The sequence below is a fragment of the Enhydra lutris genome, unplaced genomic scaffold (genome assembly GCF_002288905.1).
Source record: "Enhydra lutris kenyoni isolate GAN:26980312 unplaced genomic scaffold, ASM228890v2 scaffoldscaffold16, whole genome shotgun sequence".
NCBI classification, from domain to species: Eukaryota; Metazoa; Chordata; class Mammalia; order Carnivora; family Mustelidae; genus Enhydra; species Enhydra lutris.
The window spans coordinates 24,122,604-24,141,669 of record NW_019154100.1 but is presented as its reverse complement, the minus strand read 5'-3'; the positions used below and the strand labels follow the sequence as shown (position 1 = coordinate 24,141,669).

At 39.0% G+C, this 19,066-nt stretch overlaps 1 protein-coding gene across 3 annotated transcripts in view; it reads right to left on the bottom strand.

Annotated features, from left to right (window-relative positions):
* The window catches only part of LOC111147343 (coiled-coil domain containing 126), a 49,034-nt gene that overhangs the window by 17,239 nt on the left and 12,729 nt on the right, over positions 1–19,066 (bottom strand). For all 3 annotated transcript variants that reach the window (XM_022503341.1, XM_022503339.1, XM_022503340.1), the window contains one exon: positions 13,116–13,506. In XM_022503341.1, coding sequence (XP_022359049.1) covers positions 13,116–13,350 — 235 coding nt within the window. In that variant the 5' untranslated portion in view covers positions 13,351–13,506. The remainder of the gene's footprint in view (positions 1–13,115; positions 13,507–19,066) is intronic.

Below are 19,066 nucleotides of genomic sequence, written 5' to 3'. Positions count from 1 at the left end.
CATCTCAGTGTATACCAGCTCCTTCATCCCTAAGTCATCTAAATTTGATCCTCAAGAGCAAACGCAGGCTAATCACCATCAGTTCATAAGAACTGTCATAAAGGGGAGGAGAAAAATAGAAAGTGTCCAGGACACTCCCAGATAAAGATGGTAAACTGGGAAAAGACATTTAACCTGTGCTGACTCTGGATGAAAGAGGACTTCAACCATCTCCATTTTGACCTCAGTTTGTACTTTCTAATTGATTAAGTTCTTCTTTCCAGCTTATCTCTTAACTCAGGCAAAAGATCTTGTGTACAAAGCATCCCATGATGGGAACCCAAACTACCCCCTCAAGTATAAGGAATGCCCTGAGCCAGCAAGACCCTGCATGACTGACCCCAAGACCATGACCCAACTGAACCTTCATTGTCTACCTGCACGTACCCACCAAACTTTGTCCCACATTTTCTTTTTATAAACCTTGAAGCATTTTCGGTACTTTGGAGACAGCCTTAGGGACACTACTCCACTGTCTCCCAGTGGTGGCCTCACTGAAATAAATCCCCTTCTTTTTTCACCACCGCTCATGTCTCTGCCTCTGTATTTTGTCAGGGTGAGTAGCAGAGCCTGGTCTGTTTCAGCCCCCCAGAGCCAGATCCTCTCACACTCCTGCTTGGCTACATGGATACTCTACAGAACAGTAAGGGTGCTTTTTGCTCTCTTTTTCTTTCTTTCTTATTTTTAAGCATAATACCATGAGGCCAAAGATAACAGAAGATTAGACAATAGCAACACAACTCCATAAGCTGGAAAGCAGAGGGATGAGCGTTAGCTGACTTACCAGAACTGAAAATGTTGGATCTTAAAAGAGAAGAAAAACCAAGAAGCAATTTGATTATCTCCACAAAACTGTGGGGTTCTTAAAAGGCCCGGGGATTATTACACTGGGTACCAATGAAAATAGGGGTTAGAGCACCTGGGTGGCACAGTTGGTTAAAAAACGGATTCTTGGGGCGCCTGGGTGGCTCAGTGGGTTAAGCCGCTGCCTTCGGCTCAGGTCATGATCTCAGGGTCCTGGGATCGAGCCCCACATCGGGCTCTCTGCTCAGCAGGGAGCCTGCTTCCTCCTCTCTCTCTGCCTGCCTCTCTGCCTGCTTGTGATTTCTCTGTCAAATAAATAAATAAAATCTTTAAAAAAAAAAAAAAAAAAAAAAAAAAAAACGGATTCTTGATCTCACCTCAGGTCTCAATCTCAGGGTCATGAGTTCAAGCCGCTCATTGGGCTCCACACTGCGCAAGGAGCCTACTTTAAAAAAGAAAAGAAAGGGGCGCCTGGGTGGGTCAGTGGGTTAAAGCCTCTGCCTTCAGCTTAGGTCATAATCCCAGGGTCCTGGGATCAAGCCCCACTTTGGGCTCTCTGCTCAGCGGGGAGCCTGCTTCCTCCTCGCTCTCTCTGCCTGCTGGTCTGCCTACTTGTGATCTCTATCAAATAAATAAAATCTTAAAAAAAAAAAAAAAAGAAAAGAAAATGGGGGTAAAGGAAGGAATAAAATGGAAGAATTGGGTAAAGATTTATGTATAATGACTTTTGATTCCTAAATTATCTAGAACACTCCCACACTGGGCAATAGCCCCTCATCCACTGCAGAAAAGATGAGATGCATTTTCTGAAGCCAGTAAAGCAGTTGAAGGCTTGGGTATCACACTGAAAAATCAGGGAGTAAATGAAAATTTACATTTACATTTCACTCACTCAGTGAGGCTGAAACTACCCCTCCTCCCCCAGCCTTTTCCTCTCATTCAGATCTTAGAACACTTGGAGGCTTATACTCTCCAGCAAGAGACTAGAAGTCCTTCTTTAGGGAATCTGACCAGCTCAAGAGGAAAGGCCTAACTAAATACACTGATATTTGTGATACCACAAAGAAACAGACACTGATATTTTATACAAGAGAGGTTGGCAGGACTTTGTCCCCACTTCCTGAAAGGTGGCCTCTAAATGTTTAGAATTTCCTAATAAGAGTGTCTTGTTCATGGTGGGCCCCTGGGATCCCACCTAATAGTTTATATTAACAAGGTGACTGAGACTGGGCCTTTAGATAGTTTGTGCTAATGAGATGACTCAAAATCGGGTCTGGGCATGCCAGAAAGACCAAACTATGCGATTAGAGAGTCAGAAGTCTTCAGTAATGTCAGATGAGACAGAAGGGCTGGAAATCAAATTCAACCACGTGGCCAATAATCTAATCAATCACACTGACACGGGGGTGCCTGGGTGGCTCAGTAGGTTAAGCATCTTCCTTTGGCTCAGATCATGATCCTGGCATCCTGGGCTCCCTGCTCAACAGGAAGACTTCTTCTCCCTCTGCCCCTCCCCCTGCTCATGCTCTCTCCCTTGTTCTGCATGCTCTTTCTCTCTCAAATAAATAAAATCTTTATTTTTAAAAATTTATTTGAAAGAAAGAGACAGAGCATGAGTGAGGGGAAGGGGCAGAGGGAGAAGGGGAAGCAGACTCCTGGCTGAGCGGGAAGCCCGATGTGGGACTCAATCTCAGGATCCTGGTTGGGACCATGACCTGAGCTGAAGGCAGACGCTTAGCCAACTGAGTCATTCAGGTGCCCCTAAATGAAATCCTTAAAAAAAAAAACAAAACAAAAAAAAACCTCACACAATAAAACCCCAATAAAATTTCTGAATACAAAGTCCAGGTGAGCTTCCCTAGTTAAGAATACTCTTAATATGGTCACACATTGGATTAATGCTAACTGATTCCATGGGAGAAAACAACAGAAACTCTGCATTTGGAACGCTCTCAGAACTTGCCCTATGTGTCTCCCTTTGGCTGGTTCTGGTTTTCTTTGTGCTATAATAAAACTATAATAGTAAGTATAGTGCTTTCTGGGAGTTCTCTGAAGTAATCCAACTCATTATCGAACCTAAGGGGGTAGTGTGAACACCCAAATTTGTAGTCAACTGGTCAGATCTGAGAGTCGTCTTGGGACACCCAAATTTGTGGCTAATGTGTAAAGTGAAGGCAGTATTGTGGAGGATTATACCCTTACCCTGGAAATCTGGCCTAACTCCATGCAGTTGGTATCAGAAGTCATTACAAATATTAAGGATACTATCAAGGAAATGTCCCAGCCAGATCATATATAGTGAAAACCACCCAATAACTCAACACTTCCTATCAAACTTTTAGTGTCTCAGTCTTTAAAGAAGTCTCGAGGCACCTGGCTGGCTCAGTCGGTAGAGTATGGGACTCTTTTTTTTTTAAGATTTTATTTATTTGAGACAGAGAGAAAGAGAAAGAGAGAACACAAAGAGGGGGAGGGGGTAGAGGGAGAAGAGCAAAAAGCAGTGAGCAGGGACTGATGGAGGAACCCTGATGCAGGGCTCTATCCCAGGAACCTGGGATCTTAAGAGCCAAAGGGAGACATTTAACTGAGCAACGCAGGCACCCTGAATGTGGGACTCTTGATCTCAGGATTGTGAGTTCGAACCCTGAGTTAGGTGTAGAGATTACTTAAAAAGCACAAAATCTTGGGGCACCTGGATGGCTCAGTTAAGCATCCAACTCTTAATTTCAGCTCACATCATAATCTCAGGGTTGTGGGATTGAGCCCCATGAAGAGCTCTGTGCTCAGCAGAGTCTGCTTGTCCCGCTCCCACCCCCTTTCCCCTTCTCTCCCACTCTCTGCAAGGACGTGTGCCCACACTCATTTGCACTCTGTAAAATAAATAAGTAAATAAATTTTTTAAAAGAAATAAATAAAAATAAAAAGTTTCAAAAGGCTGAGAATCACCAGATATATCTGGATAAAACACAGAAACACTTCAGAAAACCTATCACTGATAACCTTTGAGAAATAAAGAAAACTCTTAGAAATTAAACATATTAGAGAAAATTACAAACTCCATAAGTTGAGAATAAGTTGAGTAAATACCTCAAAAAACAAGGCAAAAAGACAGCGATGAAAACCAGAAGAGTCAATAAAGGGAAACTTGAGGACCAGTTCAGAGGGCCCAAATGCTGAAAAACAGAATTTCAGAAAGAAAGGATGAAAACAACGGTGAGGAAAAAAGTTAATTAATTTTGGATAAATGTCCCCAAATCAAAGGGCATAAGTTTTGGGATTTAAAGTGCCCACGGAAGCTAGCCTCTCCCCATCTCAAAAATCATGGCAGGCTGAACCGGGGACGTTCCAAAGATTTTCATCTTCACTACTACCCAGAATAACTGGGGACTGGTGTCTGAACCCTGGGACCAGCCACTGATATAGAGCTCTACTAAAATCACAACTTTTTGGATGACAGGAATCAAATGCTCCCTAGGATGAGCAATACAACACTGGAATCTCCTTTTCCAGCGGGACTGATTTTGCTGACACAAAAGATAAAGTGCTGCTGTTTTTCAAGCTGCAACCCAAAATAATTACCAAACAGGATCTACATAACAACATTCTTGTTTTATCTATGTTAGAATCATCTATAAATTCCCTTTACCAAGGAGGCAGTAAGGCAAGTATTTGCACCAACCTTGTTAAAGGATCAGGAATGGAGAAAAAATTTTTATGCCAAACTTCAGAATCTTTTGAGTGATCTAGAAAGCTGGGTTGGGTATAGTTCTATGAAAATCAGACACTAAATTATCAAAATTGAAACTTAAGAAGATAACACATTAGGAGTGCCCGGGTGGCTCAGTCAGTTAAGCGTCTGCCTTCAGCTCAGGTCATAATCCTGACCTGAGTGGGATAGAGCCTTACATCCAGCTCCCTGCTCAGTGAGGATACTGCTTCTCCCTCTCCCTCTGCCTGCCCTGCTCCCCCTGCTTATGCTCTCTCTCTCTGTCAAATAAATAAAATCTTCAAAAAAAAAAAGAAGAAGAAGATATGACGACGACAACACATTAATTATTCTTACACGAACTAATGAGTTCCAGTTTTGGAAAGAATAAGCACATCATGGAAATAAACAGATTAGTGAAGAAAGAACCAGTTATTTTAAAGAATTATTTGAAACAAGTCCAAGAGTTGTGATTCTTAAGTAGCCATGTATCAGGCTTTTGATAAAAGTACTTTAGGATTCAATTTTCACTAGATTTAGCTCCATTTTAAAATCATGACTTGACGAGGAGAGCCAAAGATGGTGGAGGAGTAAGAGACCTTAGTTTTGTCTGGTCTTAAGACATCAGCTAGAGGGGCATCTGGGTGGCTCAATGGGTTAAAGCCTCTGCTTCAGCAAGGAGCCTGCTTCCCCCCACCCGCCTCTCTGCTTACTTGTGCTCTCTGTCTGTCAAATAAATAAAATCTTAAAAAAAAAAAACAAAAACAAAAACCTCAGCTAGATAGCTATCAAATAATTCTAAACACCTGTGAATTCAACTGGAGATCTAAGAATAGAATTGTTGCAGTTCTGCAAACAGAAAAGTGACCACTTTCTGCAAGGTCTCTACTGATTCGTTTAGTGTCTATTTCCCTGGGGTCATTGTTGCCATTTTAGTATTTTATTCTCTCATTTATCTATTCTTCTCTGGGCAGAATGACAAGATGGAAAAACTCACCTCAAAAAAAGAGAACAAGAGGCAGTACTGATTGCCAGGGACCTAATCAGTATGGATATAAGTAAGATGTCAGAACTAGAGTTCAGAAGAATGATTTTAAAGATACTAGCTGGGCTTTAAAAAAAAAAAAAAGCATAGATAGCACTAGAAAATCCCCTTCTGGAGAAATAAAATCCAATCAAGTTGAAATAAAAAAGCCTATTAATGAGATGCAATCAAAAACAGAGGTTCTAACTGCTAAAATAAATGAGACAAAAGAGAATTAGTGTTATAGAAGACAAAATAATGGAGAATAAAGACACTGAGAAAAAGAGAGATTAATAACTACTGGATCATGAGGGAAGAATTCGAGAGCTAAGCGATATCATAAAGCGAAACAGTATTAGAATAATTGGGATCCCAGAAGAAGAGGAAGGGGCAGAAGGTAGAGTAGAGCAAATTATAGCGGAGAACTTCCCTCATCTGGGGAATGAATCAGGTATTCAAGTCCAGAAGGCACAGAGAACCTCCCCTCAAAATCAATAAAAATAGGTCAACACCTCAACATATAATAGTGAAGCTTGTAAATCTCAGAGACAAAAACAAAATCCTAAAAGCATTGTGGGACAAGAGGTCCATAACCTATAAGGCCAGAAACACTGCACTGGTATCAGACCTATCCACAGAGACCTGGCAGGCCAGAAAGGACTGGCATAATATATTCAAGGTACTAAATGAGAAAAATATGCAGCCAAAAATACTTTATCCAGCAAGGCTGTCATTCAAAATAGAAGGAGACATAAAAAACTTCCAAGACAAACAGACACTAAAAGAATTTTGTGATCACTAAACCAGCCATGCAAGAAATATTAAAGGGGATCCTTTAAGCAAAGAGAGTGCCCAAAAATAACATAAACTGGGAAGAACAGAGGCAATATAAAGTAACAATCACTTTACAGGTAATGCAATGGCACTAAATTCATATCTTTCACTAGTTACTCTGACTATAAATGGGTTAAATACCCCAATCAAAAGACACAGGATATCAGATTGGACAAAAAAGCAAGACTCATCAATATGCTCTCTGCAAGAGACTCATTTTAGACCCAAAGACACCTCCAGATTGAAAGTGAGCAGGTGGAAAACCATTTATCATGTTAATGGACATCAAAAGAAAGTTCAGGTGGCAAAACTTACAAATCAGACTATAAACCAAAGACTGTAATAAAAGATGAGGAAAAATACTATAGCATAATTAAAGGGTCTACCCAACAAGAAGTTTTAACAATTGTAATATTTTATGCCGCTAACATGGGAGAAGCCAATTATATAAACTAATTACTAAAATTAAATTTAAAAAACACATTGATAATAATACAATAATAGTAGGGGACTTTAACACCCCACTCACTACAATGGACAGATTATCTATAGAAGATCAACAAGAAAACAAGGGCTTTGAATGACACACTGGGCCAGATGGACTTCACAGATATATACAAAGCATTCCATCCTAAAGCAACAGAATACACATTCTTCTCAAGTGCATATGGAACAGTCTCCAGAAAAGATTACATCCTGGGTCACATATCATGTCTGAACTGATACCAAAAGATTTGGATCTTTCCCTGCATATTTTCATACCATAATGCTTTGAAACTCGAACTCAATTACAAGAAGAAATTTGGAAAGAACTCAAATACATGGAGGTTAAAGAGCATCCTACTAAAGAATAAATGGGTTAGCCAGAAAATTAAGGAAGAATTCTAAAAATCCATGGAAACAAATGCAAATGAAAACACAACTGTTCAAAACCTTTAGGATATAGCAAAGGCAGTCCTAAGAGGGAAGTATATAGCAATACAAGCTTTTCTCAAGAAACAAGAAATACAACCTAACCTTACACCTAAAGGAGCTGTTGAAAGAACAGCAAATAAAGCCCAAACCCAGCAGAAGAAGAGAATTCATAAAGATTAGAGCAGAAATCAATGAAGCAGAAACCAAAAGAACAGTAGAACAGATCAACAAAACTATGAGCTAGTTTTTTGAAAGAATTAATAAGATCGATAAAGAAAAGAGAAAGGACCCAAATAAATAAAATCATGAATGAAAGAGGAGAGATCACAACCAACACCAAAGAAATACAAATAATTATAAGAACATATTATGAGCAACTATATGACAACAAATTAGGCAATCTGGAAGAAATGGATGCATTTCTAGAGACACATAAACTACCAAAACTGAAACAGGAAGAAAGAGAAGATCTAAACAGACCCATAAACAGCAAGGAAATTGAAGCAGTAGTCAAAAATATTTGACAAACAAGAGTCCAGGGCCGGATGGCTTCCCAGGGGAATTCTACCAAACATTTAAAGAATGAATACCTATTCTTCTGAAGCTGTTTCAAAAAATAGAAATGGAAGGAAGACTTCCAAACTCTTTCTATGAGGCCAGCATTATCTTGATCCTAAAACCAGTCCAAGACCCCACCCAGAAGAATAATTACAGACCAATATCCTTGATGAACATGGATACAAAAATTCTCACCAAGATACTAGCCAATAGGATCCAACAGTACATTAAAAGGATTATTCACCATGAGTAAGTGGGATTTATTCCTGGGCTGCCAGGGTAGTTCAATATCCACAAATGAATCAATGTGATTCAATAGATTAATAAAAGAAAGGACAAGAACCACATGACCCTTTAAATAAATCCAAAAGGTATCTGACAAAGTACAGCATCCTTTCTTGATTAAAATTCTTCACAGTGTAGGGATAGAGAGAATATATCTCAATATCATAAAAACCATATACGAAAAGTCCACAACAAATAACATTTTCAGTGGGGAAAACCCTAAGGTCAGGAACACAGCAGGGCTATCCACTATCACCATTGCTATTCAACATAAAACTAGAAGTCCTAGCCCCAGCAATCAGACAACAAAAAGAAATAAAAGGCATTTGAATCAGCACCAAAGAAGTCAAATTCTCACTCTTCGCAGATGACATGATACTCTATGTGGAAAACCCAAAAGACTCCATCCCAAAATTGCTAAAACTCAGACAGAAATTAAGTAAAGTGGCAGGATATAAAATCAATGCACAGGGGCGCCTGGATGGCTCAGTGGGTTAAAGCCTCTGCCTTCGGCTCAGGTCATGATCTCAGGGTCCTGGGATGGAGCCCCACATTGGGCTCTCTGCTCAGCAGGGAACCTGCTTCCCCCTCTCTCTCTCTAATTGTGATCTCTGTCTGTCAAATAAAGAAGTAAAATCTTTCTAAAAAATAAGTAAATAAAATAAAATCAATGCACAGAAATCAGTTGTATTTCTACACACTAACAATGAGACACAAGAAAGAGAAATTAAGGAGTCGATCCCATTTACAATTGCCCCCCAAACTCTAAGATACCTAGGAATAAAAGGCAAAGGATCTGTACTCAGAAAACTATAGAACACTCAAGAAACTGAGGAAGACACAAAGAAACGGGAAAACATTCCATCCTAATAGACTGAAAGAACAAATATTGTTAAAATGTCTATGCTACCTAGAACAATTTATACATTCAATGCAATCCCTATCAAAATACCATCAACTGGGGCGCCTGGGTGGCTCAGTGGGTTAAAGCCTCTGCCTTCGGCTCAGGTCATGACCCCAGGGTCCTGGGATCGAGCCCCGCACTGGGCTCTCTGCTCGGCGGGGAGCCTGCTTCCCCCTCTCTCTCTCTCTGCCTGCCTCTGTGACTACTTGTGATCTCTGTCTGTCAAATAAATAAATAAAATCTTTTAAAAAATAATAATAATAAATAAATAAATAAAAATTAAAAAAAAATACCATCAACTTTTTTCACAGAGCTGGAACAAATAATCCTAAAATTATGGAACCAGAAAAGACCCTGAATAGCCAAAGGAATGTTGAAAAAGAAAACCAAAGCTGGTTCACAAACCTGAACTTCAAGCTATATTACAAAGCTGTAATTGGGGGTGCCTGTGTGGCTCAGTCAGTTAAGCATCTGCCTTTGGCTCAGGTCATGATCCCAGAGTCCTGGAATTGAATCCTGCATGGGGCTCCCAGGTCAGCAGGGAGTCTGCTTCTCCCTCTCCCTCTCCCTCTGTCCCTCCCCAAAATTTGTGCACTCTCTCTCTCTCCCCCTCCCTCCCTCAATAAAATAAAATCTTTAAAAAAAAAAAAAAAAGCTTTAATCATCAAGACGGTATGGCACTGGCACAAAAACAGACACATAGACCAAGGGAACAGAATACAGAACCCCAAAATGGACTCTCAACTCTACAGTCAACTAACATTTGACAAAGCAGGAAAGAATATCCAATGGAAAAAAAGTCTCTTCAACAAATGGTGTTGGAAAATTGGACAGCCACATGCAGAAGAATGCAACTGGACCATTTCCTTACACCACACACAAATAAAGACTCAAAATGGATGAAAGACCTAAATGTGACACAGGAATCCATCAAAATCCTAGAGGAGAACACACCCAGCAACCTTTATGATCTCAGCTGCAGCAACTTCTTACTAGACATGGGTTCAAAGGCAAGGGAAACAAAGGCAAAAATGAACTATTAGGGTTCATTATCAAATAAAAATTATTATCAAGATAAAAAGCTTTTTCACAGCAAAGCAAACAGTTGATAAAACCAACAACTGACAGAATGAGAGAAGATATTTGCAAATATCCTATCAGAAAAAGACTAGTAGCCAAAAATCTACAAAGAACTTACCAACTCAATACCCAAAGAACAAACCAATCAAGAAATGGGCTGAAGACATGAACAGACATTTCTCCAAAGACATACAAATGGCCAACAGACAGATGAGAAAATGCTCAACATTACTCAGCATCAGGGAAATACAAATCAAGGAGATACCACCTCACACCAGTCAGAATGGGTAAAATTAACAAATCAGGACATGACAGATGTTGGCGAGGATGCAGAAAGGGGAACCCTCCTACACTGTTAGTGAGAATGCAAGCTGGTGCAGCCGCTTTGGAAAACAGTACGGAGGTTCCTCAAAAAGCTGAAAATAGAGCCAACCTACAATCCAGCAATTACACTACTAGGGATTTAGCCCAAAGATACAAATGTAGTGATCTGAAGGGGCACGTGCACCCCAATGTTTATAGCAGCAATGTCCACAATAGCCAAACTATGGAAAGAGCCCAGTTGTCCATTGACAGATGAATGGATAAAGAAGATCAATCACACACACATTGGAATATTAGTCAGCCATCAAAAAATGAAATCTTGCCATTTGCAATAACATGGATGGAACTAGAGGGTATTATGCTAAGTGACATAAGTCAGAGAAGATAATTCTCATATGATCTCACTCATATGTGAAATTTAAGAAACAAAACAAAGGATCATAGGGGAAGGGAGGGAAAAATAAAACGAGACAAAAATCAGAGAGGGAGACAAACCATAAGAGAATCTTAATCAAAGGAAACAAACTGAGGGTTGCTGTGGGGGAGACAGGTGGGGGAATGGGGTAACCAGGTGATGGGCATTAAGGAAGGCACATCAGAGCATGATCATTATCTTGAGTCATGAATGTTACATCTCTTAGATATCACAGGTACTAGTAAAGAAATAAACTTTTAAAATTGGGGGGAAAATAAAGAAAATGCCCACTGAGGTCCTAGCACATATATGAAAGAAATCCATACCCAGGGACATCATTTTGAAAAACTTCAGAACAGTACTATGGGACAAAGGTCTCACAAACTTCCAAAAAATACATCACATAAAAAGAATGAAGAATCAGAACAGCATTAGATTCTCAAAAAGAACAATGGAAGCCAAGGAGGGGAAAAAAAGAAAAAAGCCTTTAAAAATCCAAGTGAAAACAATTTCCAAACTAGGATTCTATACTCAAATTTTCAATTAAGCATGAGGGTAGGGATAAAAAGATTTTTCCAGATATGCAAGGAATCAATACTTTGACCTCCCTTATACTTTTCTGAGGAAACTACAAGGATCCGTTCCCCTAAAATGTGGGAGTCACCAATAAAGAGGAAGCCACAGGATTCTAGGGAATAGGAGATGCATAACGAGAGAGAGGTAAAGGGAGTTCCAGGATGATTGTGGAGTAAGATCCCAAATAATTCATCACCACAAGCCTAGAGAAGAAATAGTCCAAATCCAGAGCAGATCAGAAGGCTCTAGGAAAGATTTCAAGATAAAGAACATGATAAAATAGCTAATGTGTCTGAATATACTGGGAGGAGACTTAAACAACTGTGGGGAGTTAGGGTAGAAAACTAGGCAGAGAAACAAAAATCAGTACTTACTAATTCTAGAGGGGAAAATAAAGTTGTACATGAAAAGGAAAAGTAATAATGTACTAAAAGTCTCAGTAATGAATACCACTGACACAGTCCTAACAATGCAAACACTGAATATTGTCCTAACAAAATTATATCAGGAAAATGGCAGGACTAGAAGGACATGTGTGTGTGTGAAAGCAGTCTGGGGTGGGTAGGATGCAATTTTGGGTAAAAAAGAAAGCTGAACCCTCACTCTGCACAGTGGGAAGTTAACAGATAACTCTTATAATTGAAAAATCAAGAAGAAACTCACAGAGCATGTTATTTAGAGACATGGAGGTAATCACCAAGGAAATCAGATTAAATAATTTTCTATGGCTGGCTCTAAGAAAGGGGAAATTTAAGGACTGTTGGGGCTGGGAAGAACTGCCCTTTTTTATTACCAGACTCATAACACATTTTGATTCTTTAAATACATACATGTATAACTAAAAAAAAAAAAAAAAAAAAACTAAAATAGAGAAAATGCCCACACACTCATATACAAAGTGTTCTATCTCTCCTTTCTCTTTTTTTTTTTAAATCCTGAAGACAAGAGAGAACATGGCATGCATATAGAACTTAAAACACAGCAGGAAGGGTTGGTTAAGCAAGCATCTGCCATCGGCTCAGGTCCAGGCTGGGATCAAGCCCGGTGTCAGGGTCCCTTCTCAGTGGGGAGTCTGCTTCTCCCTCTCCCTTTACCCCTCCCCTGCTCATGCACTCGCTCTCTCTCAAATAAATAAAATCTAAAAAACAAAACAAAAACCCACAGCAGGAACCCATGCTGTGAAAGGGAGAATGGCAATAAATAAACAATATTGGAGATACAGGCAAATGTTGCTTCTTAGGAATTGACAGATGTTATATAATTGAGTCTATATTGGCACAATCGGATAAATGTAAATATTATAATGCTCCTATAATTGTGTATAAAAAGGTCATTTGTTTAGATACACATATGGAAGTATCTAGCAGTGAAATGTCAAAATTTCTACAATTTAACTGGTCTTCAAAAATTAGACAAAACAAAATTTTTAACATGTTAATAACTGTTAAATCTAGTCAACAGATATATAGGTATTTATCATATTGTTTCTATTTTTCAGTACATTTAAAATTTTTCATAATAAAAAGTCAAGAAAAATTTGCTTTGGAAAGACCTATGCATGAAGTAATGAGTTGGATTTCCTTCCATAACTACGTTGACATGGGGATAGGTTGAAGGGGAGAAAACCAGGAAGAATCTACAGTTATCTTACCATATCCTGCCATAGAAGCGCCATTCTCAACATCCGAGTTCTTATTTTCCTCTGCTAGAGCTTTAACATATCTTTTGCTTAAGTCTAGTATTTGTTCACGTAACTTGACACTGCTTTGATGTCTTGGTTGTTGAAAAGTATAGTGCAGTAACATCAATCCCCAAATGAGTCCAAATACAAGCAACAGTAAACTCAATTTCTGGGACATGGTTTTCCTTGAGATTGTAAAAACCATTTCTGATAAAAGCAAACACACTCAACTGAAGAGTGGTGATCAGCTGTAAGCCGCCAAACAACCAAGACTTCTGAAAGAAAAAAGAAAAAAAATCTCCTCCTCTAATATTGTATATTCTTCATCTTCAGCAAGGTTGCCTCCAACTCTCAATTAATTCTGTAAAATTGAGAAGAGAAAAGGGGATTAGTCTTAACCTATACCAGTAACAGACTAGATGATGACAAACTTAAGAAGAGATTCTATAAATCCTTGTGATTTGAAACTGTATCATCTTCTTTGACAACTTTCAGTTTCATTTATATTGCTCTTCAAAATTTTAAACCAGACATAAATGTCAATAAACTGAAATGCCACCATGGTCACAAAATTCTTTGAATGACTTCTTGTCATTCCAACTCTTACAGACATTAGCATTCTGTTAAATAAACTAAAACTATGGACATATAATGAGATTCATAGGAGACTATTCAAATATAGGTTTCCAAACTAAATGTCTAAAACCTATTCCTCCTCCTCTTCCTTTAAAAAAAATTTTTTTAAAGGCAGATGCCAAAGTGAAAGTGAGAAATTGAAGAAAGGTGGGATGCCTGGGTGGCTCAGTCAGTGAAGCATCTGCCTACGGCTCACTTCATGATCCTGGGGTCCTGGGATCGAATCCCACATTGGCTCCCTTTTTCCCTAGGGAGTGTGTTTCTCCCTCTCCCTCTACTGCTCCCCCAGCTTGTGTTCTCTCACTCTCTCTCAGTCAAATAAAAAATTAAAAAAATAAATCTTGGAGGAAAATGAGGAAAGGTGAAACAGACTAGAAAACAAAAAATGCCTAAGGAAAAAAAAAATCCCACAATTCAATAGGTGTGACAATATTTGAAAATGTCACTAGAAAATATTCTAATGGCAACAAGATCATCTTAAGCATCCAACCTAAGATGAAAAATAAGTTACAATCCCTTAAGCTTATACTTCTAAATTTATGCCAGGCATAATGAGAAGTGCTAAAAGAGTTTAGGAAATTTTCTTGTATTTCCAAATCTGCAATTCTAAATTTTAAATGGTACAGGAATGTACTTTTATAATTTAAGGGAAAATTGTGTAAGGAAAAAAAGGTTATACCTCAATTAAAAAAAAAAAAAAAAGATAAAGGTGATGAAAATCATGGAATCTAGAAAGACCTAGAGAGCAATAATGTATATGAATCACCAAAGTGTCCAGCAAAGAAAACTTCATTTATGGTGGAATAAAATTCTTCACATGGAAATATATCTAGAGTCAAAAAGTGTATTTCACAGCCTAATGAAAATAATCCTTAAGAACTTTTTAACTTCCAGCAGTATGGGCAAATAAAACATACTGATTTTAATCTGCTTAATAGAGTATAATCACATAGTCGAATAAAATCAAGTTTGAGGATAAGACTAGAAATGAATACAGTAAAGGTTAAGTCTGAAGAGCATTTAAACACTTTCAACAGATGTTTACTGAGCCAGCATATATGCTAGGCAGTATGGGAACTATGGTTGTGCCCTAAAAGTTTGCTTTCTAGCACACTCTTTTTTTAAATAATAAAAATAAAGAGTATCTTTATTTAAAATGAAGATATTTAAGATAAAGGTATCTTTATTTAATAAAAAAATAAAGAGTATCTTTTATTATCCTACATAAAAAATCAAAATACAAAATTTTGTACTCAAAACTCCTCTAGATGTGTGTGTGTTGAGATATGTGTAAGCAGGGGATCTTCTACCCTGGCAATGCACCTGTCCAGTTCAGAGAAATTCCATTCTTTCATCCTTCTACCCGGGCCCCCCAGTCCCTGATACGCCGCTAATAAATTCTGGGCCTCCAAGGTTTAAAGAACACCCACCTACTCTAGTTGCAATGTAGCCATCATGCCAAACCTCACTACAAGCATGATTACCCCACTAACTGGCCATTTTAATTACTACAGCAAAGTAATAACTGCATTAAAAATTAAGAATTAACTCCTTTTCAAGTTTTCTTCTACTTCTGCTTATTTAGTTACCATACAAAGAATAAATAGCTTCAGATATTATGAAAACTCTACTATTAAAATCAATACGGGATTACTAAACTTTACTTAACAAAGTCAAGTAAATGTAGCCTAATATTTTTTCTATATATCTTACATTTGAGTTCAGAAAGTGGAAGTTCTGATGCCCAAGAAAATTTTAAAAGAATTTCTTCACACACATATGTTAAACATACTCTTTCTTTAGTGATCTTTCTTCACTGGCTTCTATGTCTTTTCAAGTCTGACCAGTGTGCTCCATGACCTGACCCAGCACCCAGTATAAGGACCGACCGTGTATCTGTCCTGAAACAGTCACAACAGGCTTCTAAAGTGGGCATGACAACAAAACCAGAAAAGTGACATCACTGGAGAATTAAGAACACAGACTTCCTAGGTGTTTTGTCAAACAAAGTTTAAAATGATGGCCCGAAGGTTTTAGATCACTATACATATCCAAAGCCAAAACCAGAGGCAAAGACAGCACTTTCATGAAATAACAGCCTTATGACAATCACTTCGTACCAGATTGTGCTGTAAACTCCTTACATGAATTAATTCACTACATCTTCACAACTCCCACATTAATAATGTTCTCACTTCACAGGTGGAAAAAACTGAGGCAGAGAGAAGTTAAATAATTTGTCCAAGGTTATACAAATGGATAGCAGTAGAGAAAGGAGTCAAAGCTCAGGCTCTGAACCATGCGCCTCTTCTGCAGCAATGGCAGTAAAATAGTTAACAGCAGAAAATGCAGCCATGAACAACTACTGAGTTCTTATGGTATGAAGAAAACACTTCACAATGGCTATTTCATTCATTTTTTGCAGTAACCTCAAAAAAAAGATGTTGTTGTTATTCTCATATTAAAATGATAATATTAAAGCTTAGAGAAGTGGTTAACTTCTCTAAGATTTTTTCACCTAGGCCACAGACCTCACTTGCCTCAACTTCGGCAAGAACTACAAGCCTGCAAGTTCAGAATCTGTATCTTCATTCAGGGTCTGTCCTTTCATTTAAAAAAAAGGTTCTTAAACCCAGTCCTACTAGAACTCATAGGTTTTACAGAACTCTACCAAAGTGACAAATCCCAAGACTGTCATGGCATTAGACAGAGAACAGGAGACCCAAGGAGGGAGGTACGGTTGAGAGTCAAACACAGGAGTCTAATCTCTAACAGGCAAAGTCCCTCCAACTAGATACAAGCTTAACCATGAACTTTGCTTAAAGAGTGAGTAGCAGTACCAACACTAGACACTGAGAAAAAACACACCGATAGTAGACAGGGCAGAAACTTAGCTAAGGAGGATATGCCCCCAAAGTAATAAATCCCAAGAAACAAGAAAGCCTACTTTAAACCTAGTGTTTCTCCATGTGGGGGGCCCAAAGATAAATAAAGAGCCCCTTATTGCTCTATACTAACTGTATACTAGTTGACTATTAAATTCAGAAAACAGGCCTACAGGAAAGAAAGGTCTTCAGAGGGGTGCCTGGGTGGCTTAGTCGGTTAAGTGTCTGCCTTCCACTCAGGTCATGATCCCAGAGTCCTGGGATCAAGCCCACACTGGGCTCCCTGATCAGCTTTGAGCCTTTTTCTCCCTCTTCCTCTGCCACTCCCCCTGTTTATGTGCTCTCATGCTCGCTCGTGCGCGCTCTCTCTCTCTCTCTCAAATAAAATCTAAAAAAACAAAAAAAGTGGGGGGTGCCTGGGTGGCTCAGTCAGTTAAGCAACTGCCTTCAGCTCAGTTCATGACCCCAGGGTCCTGGGATCGAGCCCCACATCAGGCTCCCTGCTCAGCAAGACCCTTCTCCCTCTCCCTCTGACTGCTGCTCAGCCTACTTGTACTCTCTCTCTCTCTCTCTCTCTCTCTCTCTCTCTGTTAAATAAATAAATAAAATCTTTTAAAAAAGAAAACTCTTTGTAGCCTTGACTCTTCATGGAATGTGTCTGGCTCACTACTGCCCTCAACTAAATTAAAGCAGCCCACCTCAGAGAGAAGTCAGGAAGCTTTATAGTGACTACTATAATAAAACACTCATGTTTTAGAACTTGCTTGTGTTTGTTACACATTTTTCTATAGTGATAAGAAGTTAAAAAAAATTTAAGATTTATGTTTTTAAAGATTTATTTATTATTTATATTTTTTAAGATTCATTCACTTATGTATACACACACACACACACACACACACACACACACACACACACAGCGATGGGGGAGGGGCAGAGGAAAAGAATCCTCAAGCAGTCTCCCCACTGAACATGGAGCTTGACCTGGGGTTGATCTCAAGACCCTAAGATTGTGACCAGAGCTGAAATCAAGAGTCCAACAGTTTAACCAAGTGAAGCTCCCAGGAACCCAAAGAAGTTAAACATTTAACATGAAAAGGGTGTCTTTGAAGGGCACCTGGATGGCTCAGTGGGTTAAAGCCTCTGCCTTCAGCTCAGATTGTGATCCCAGGGTCCTGGGATTGAGCCCAGGGTCTCTGCTCAGCGGGGAGCCTGCTTCCTCCTCTCTCTCTCTGCCTGCCTCTCTGCCTACTTATGATCTCTCTCTGTCAAATAAATAAATAAAATCTTAAAAAAAAGAAAAGAAAAGGGTGTCTTTGAGAATAGCAAAGAAGTGAGAAGCTGGGAGCCATTATTCCACTCTTCACTAGGGAACTACAAAAGGACACCAAGAAATAAAGTGAGTATAAGAGCTACTAAAGAGAAAAGACACCCTGGAGCCTTCTTCAAGTTAAAAAGATGGCCTAGAGCCAGCTAATATCTGACACAGGGCTGAACAGTTCAAAGGCCCATGAGGGTTCTCTGATGCAACCCAAGAAGGCCTGAAAACTATTCTACAGGGTTCATTTCCACATGTAATTCCAAGCAAGCCCAGTAAAGGTGACTAAGATTCCCAAAATGATACAACTATGCCTTTGGTCTCTTCTCAGAATGCTTCACATTAAAATTACCTCGAGAGTTTTCTAAATATCCCCATGCCAGGTCATACCCCAAACCAATTAAATTAGAATGTCTAGGGGGAAGGAGCCAGGCATCCGTTTTGGTTTGGTTGGGCTGGGTATGGTTTGTTTGGTTTTTAAGAGTCCTAGGTTAGGGGCACCTGGGTGGCTCAGTCAGTTAAGCGTCTGCCTTCAGCTCAGGTCATAATCTTAGTGTCTTGGGATCACCCTGTGTTGGGCTCTCTGCTCAGCGGGAAGCTTGCTTCTCCCTCTCCCCCAGCAGCTCTCTTATGCTCTCTCATGCTCTCTTTCTCTTTCTCAAGTAAATAAGTATCTTAAAAAAAAAAGAAGAAGAAGAAGAAGAACCCTAGGTTATTTCAATGTGCAGCAATGAATGGGAACCACTCTCCAAATCTCAAATCTCTTCATAAAGCAGCAATGGGGAGGAAAAAACAGGTATCTTTGCTGTAATCTAAGTCACTCCTGCCAAGGTAAACTAAGCCCTATATTTACAAGTCAGAGAGGGAGGCAGAATGAAGAGAAAACAATTTCTACCGGTACCACTTTAGTCCCTGTGATCAATATGAATATACTGTTCTGTTCCCTGAAAGATTTTTTTGTGATGCCATATAGAAAGAAAAAAGCAGACAAGAAGATTTTAATTGTTTAGCAACTAAAGGCAATTTATTTTAGTACTTCTTTTTTTTTTTTTTTAAGATTTTATTTATTTATTTGACAGAGA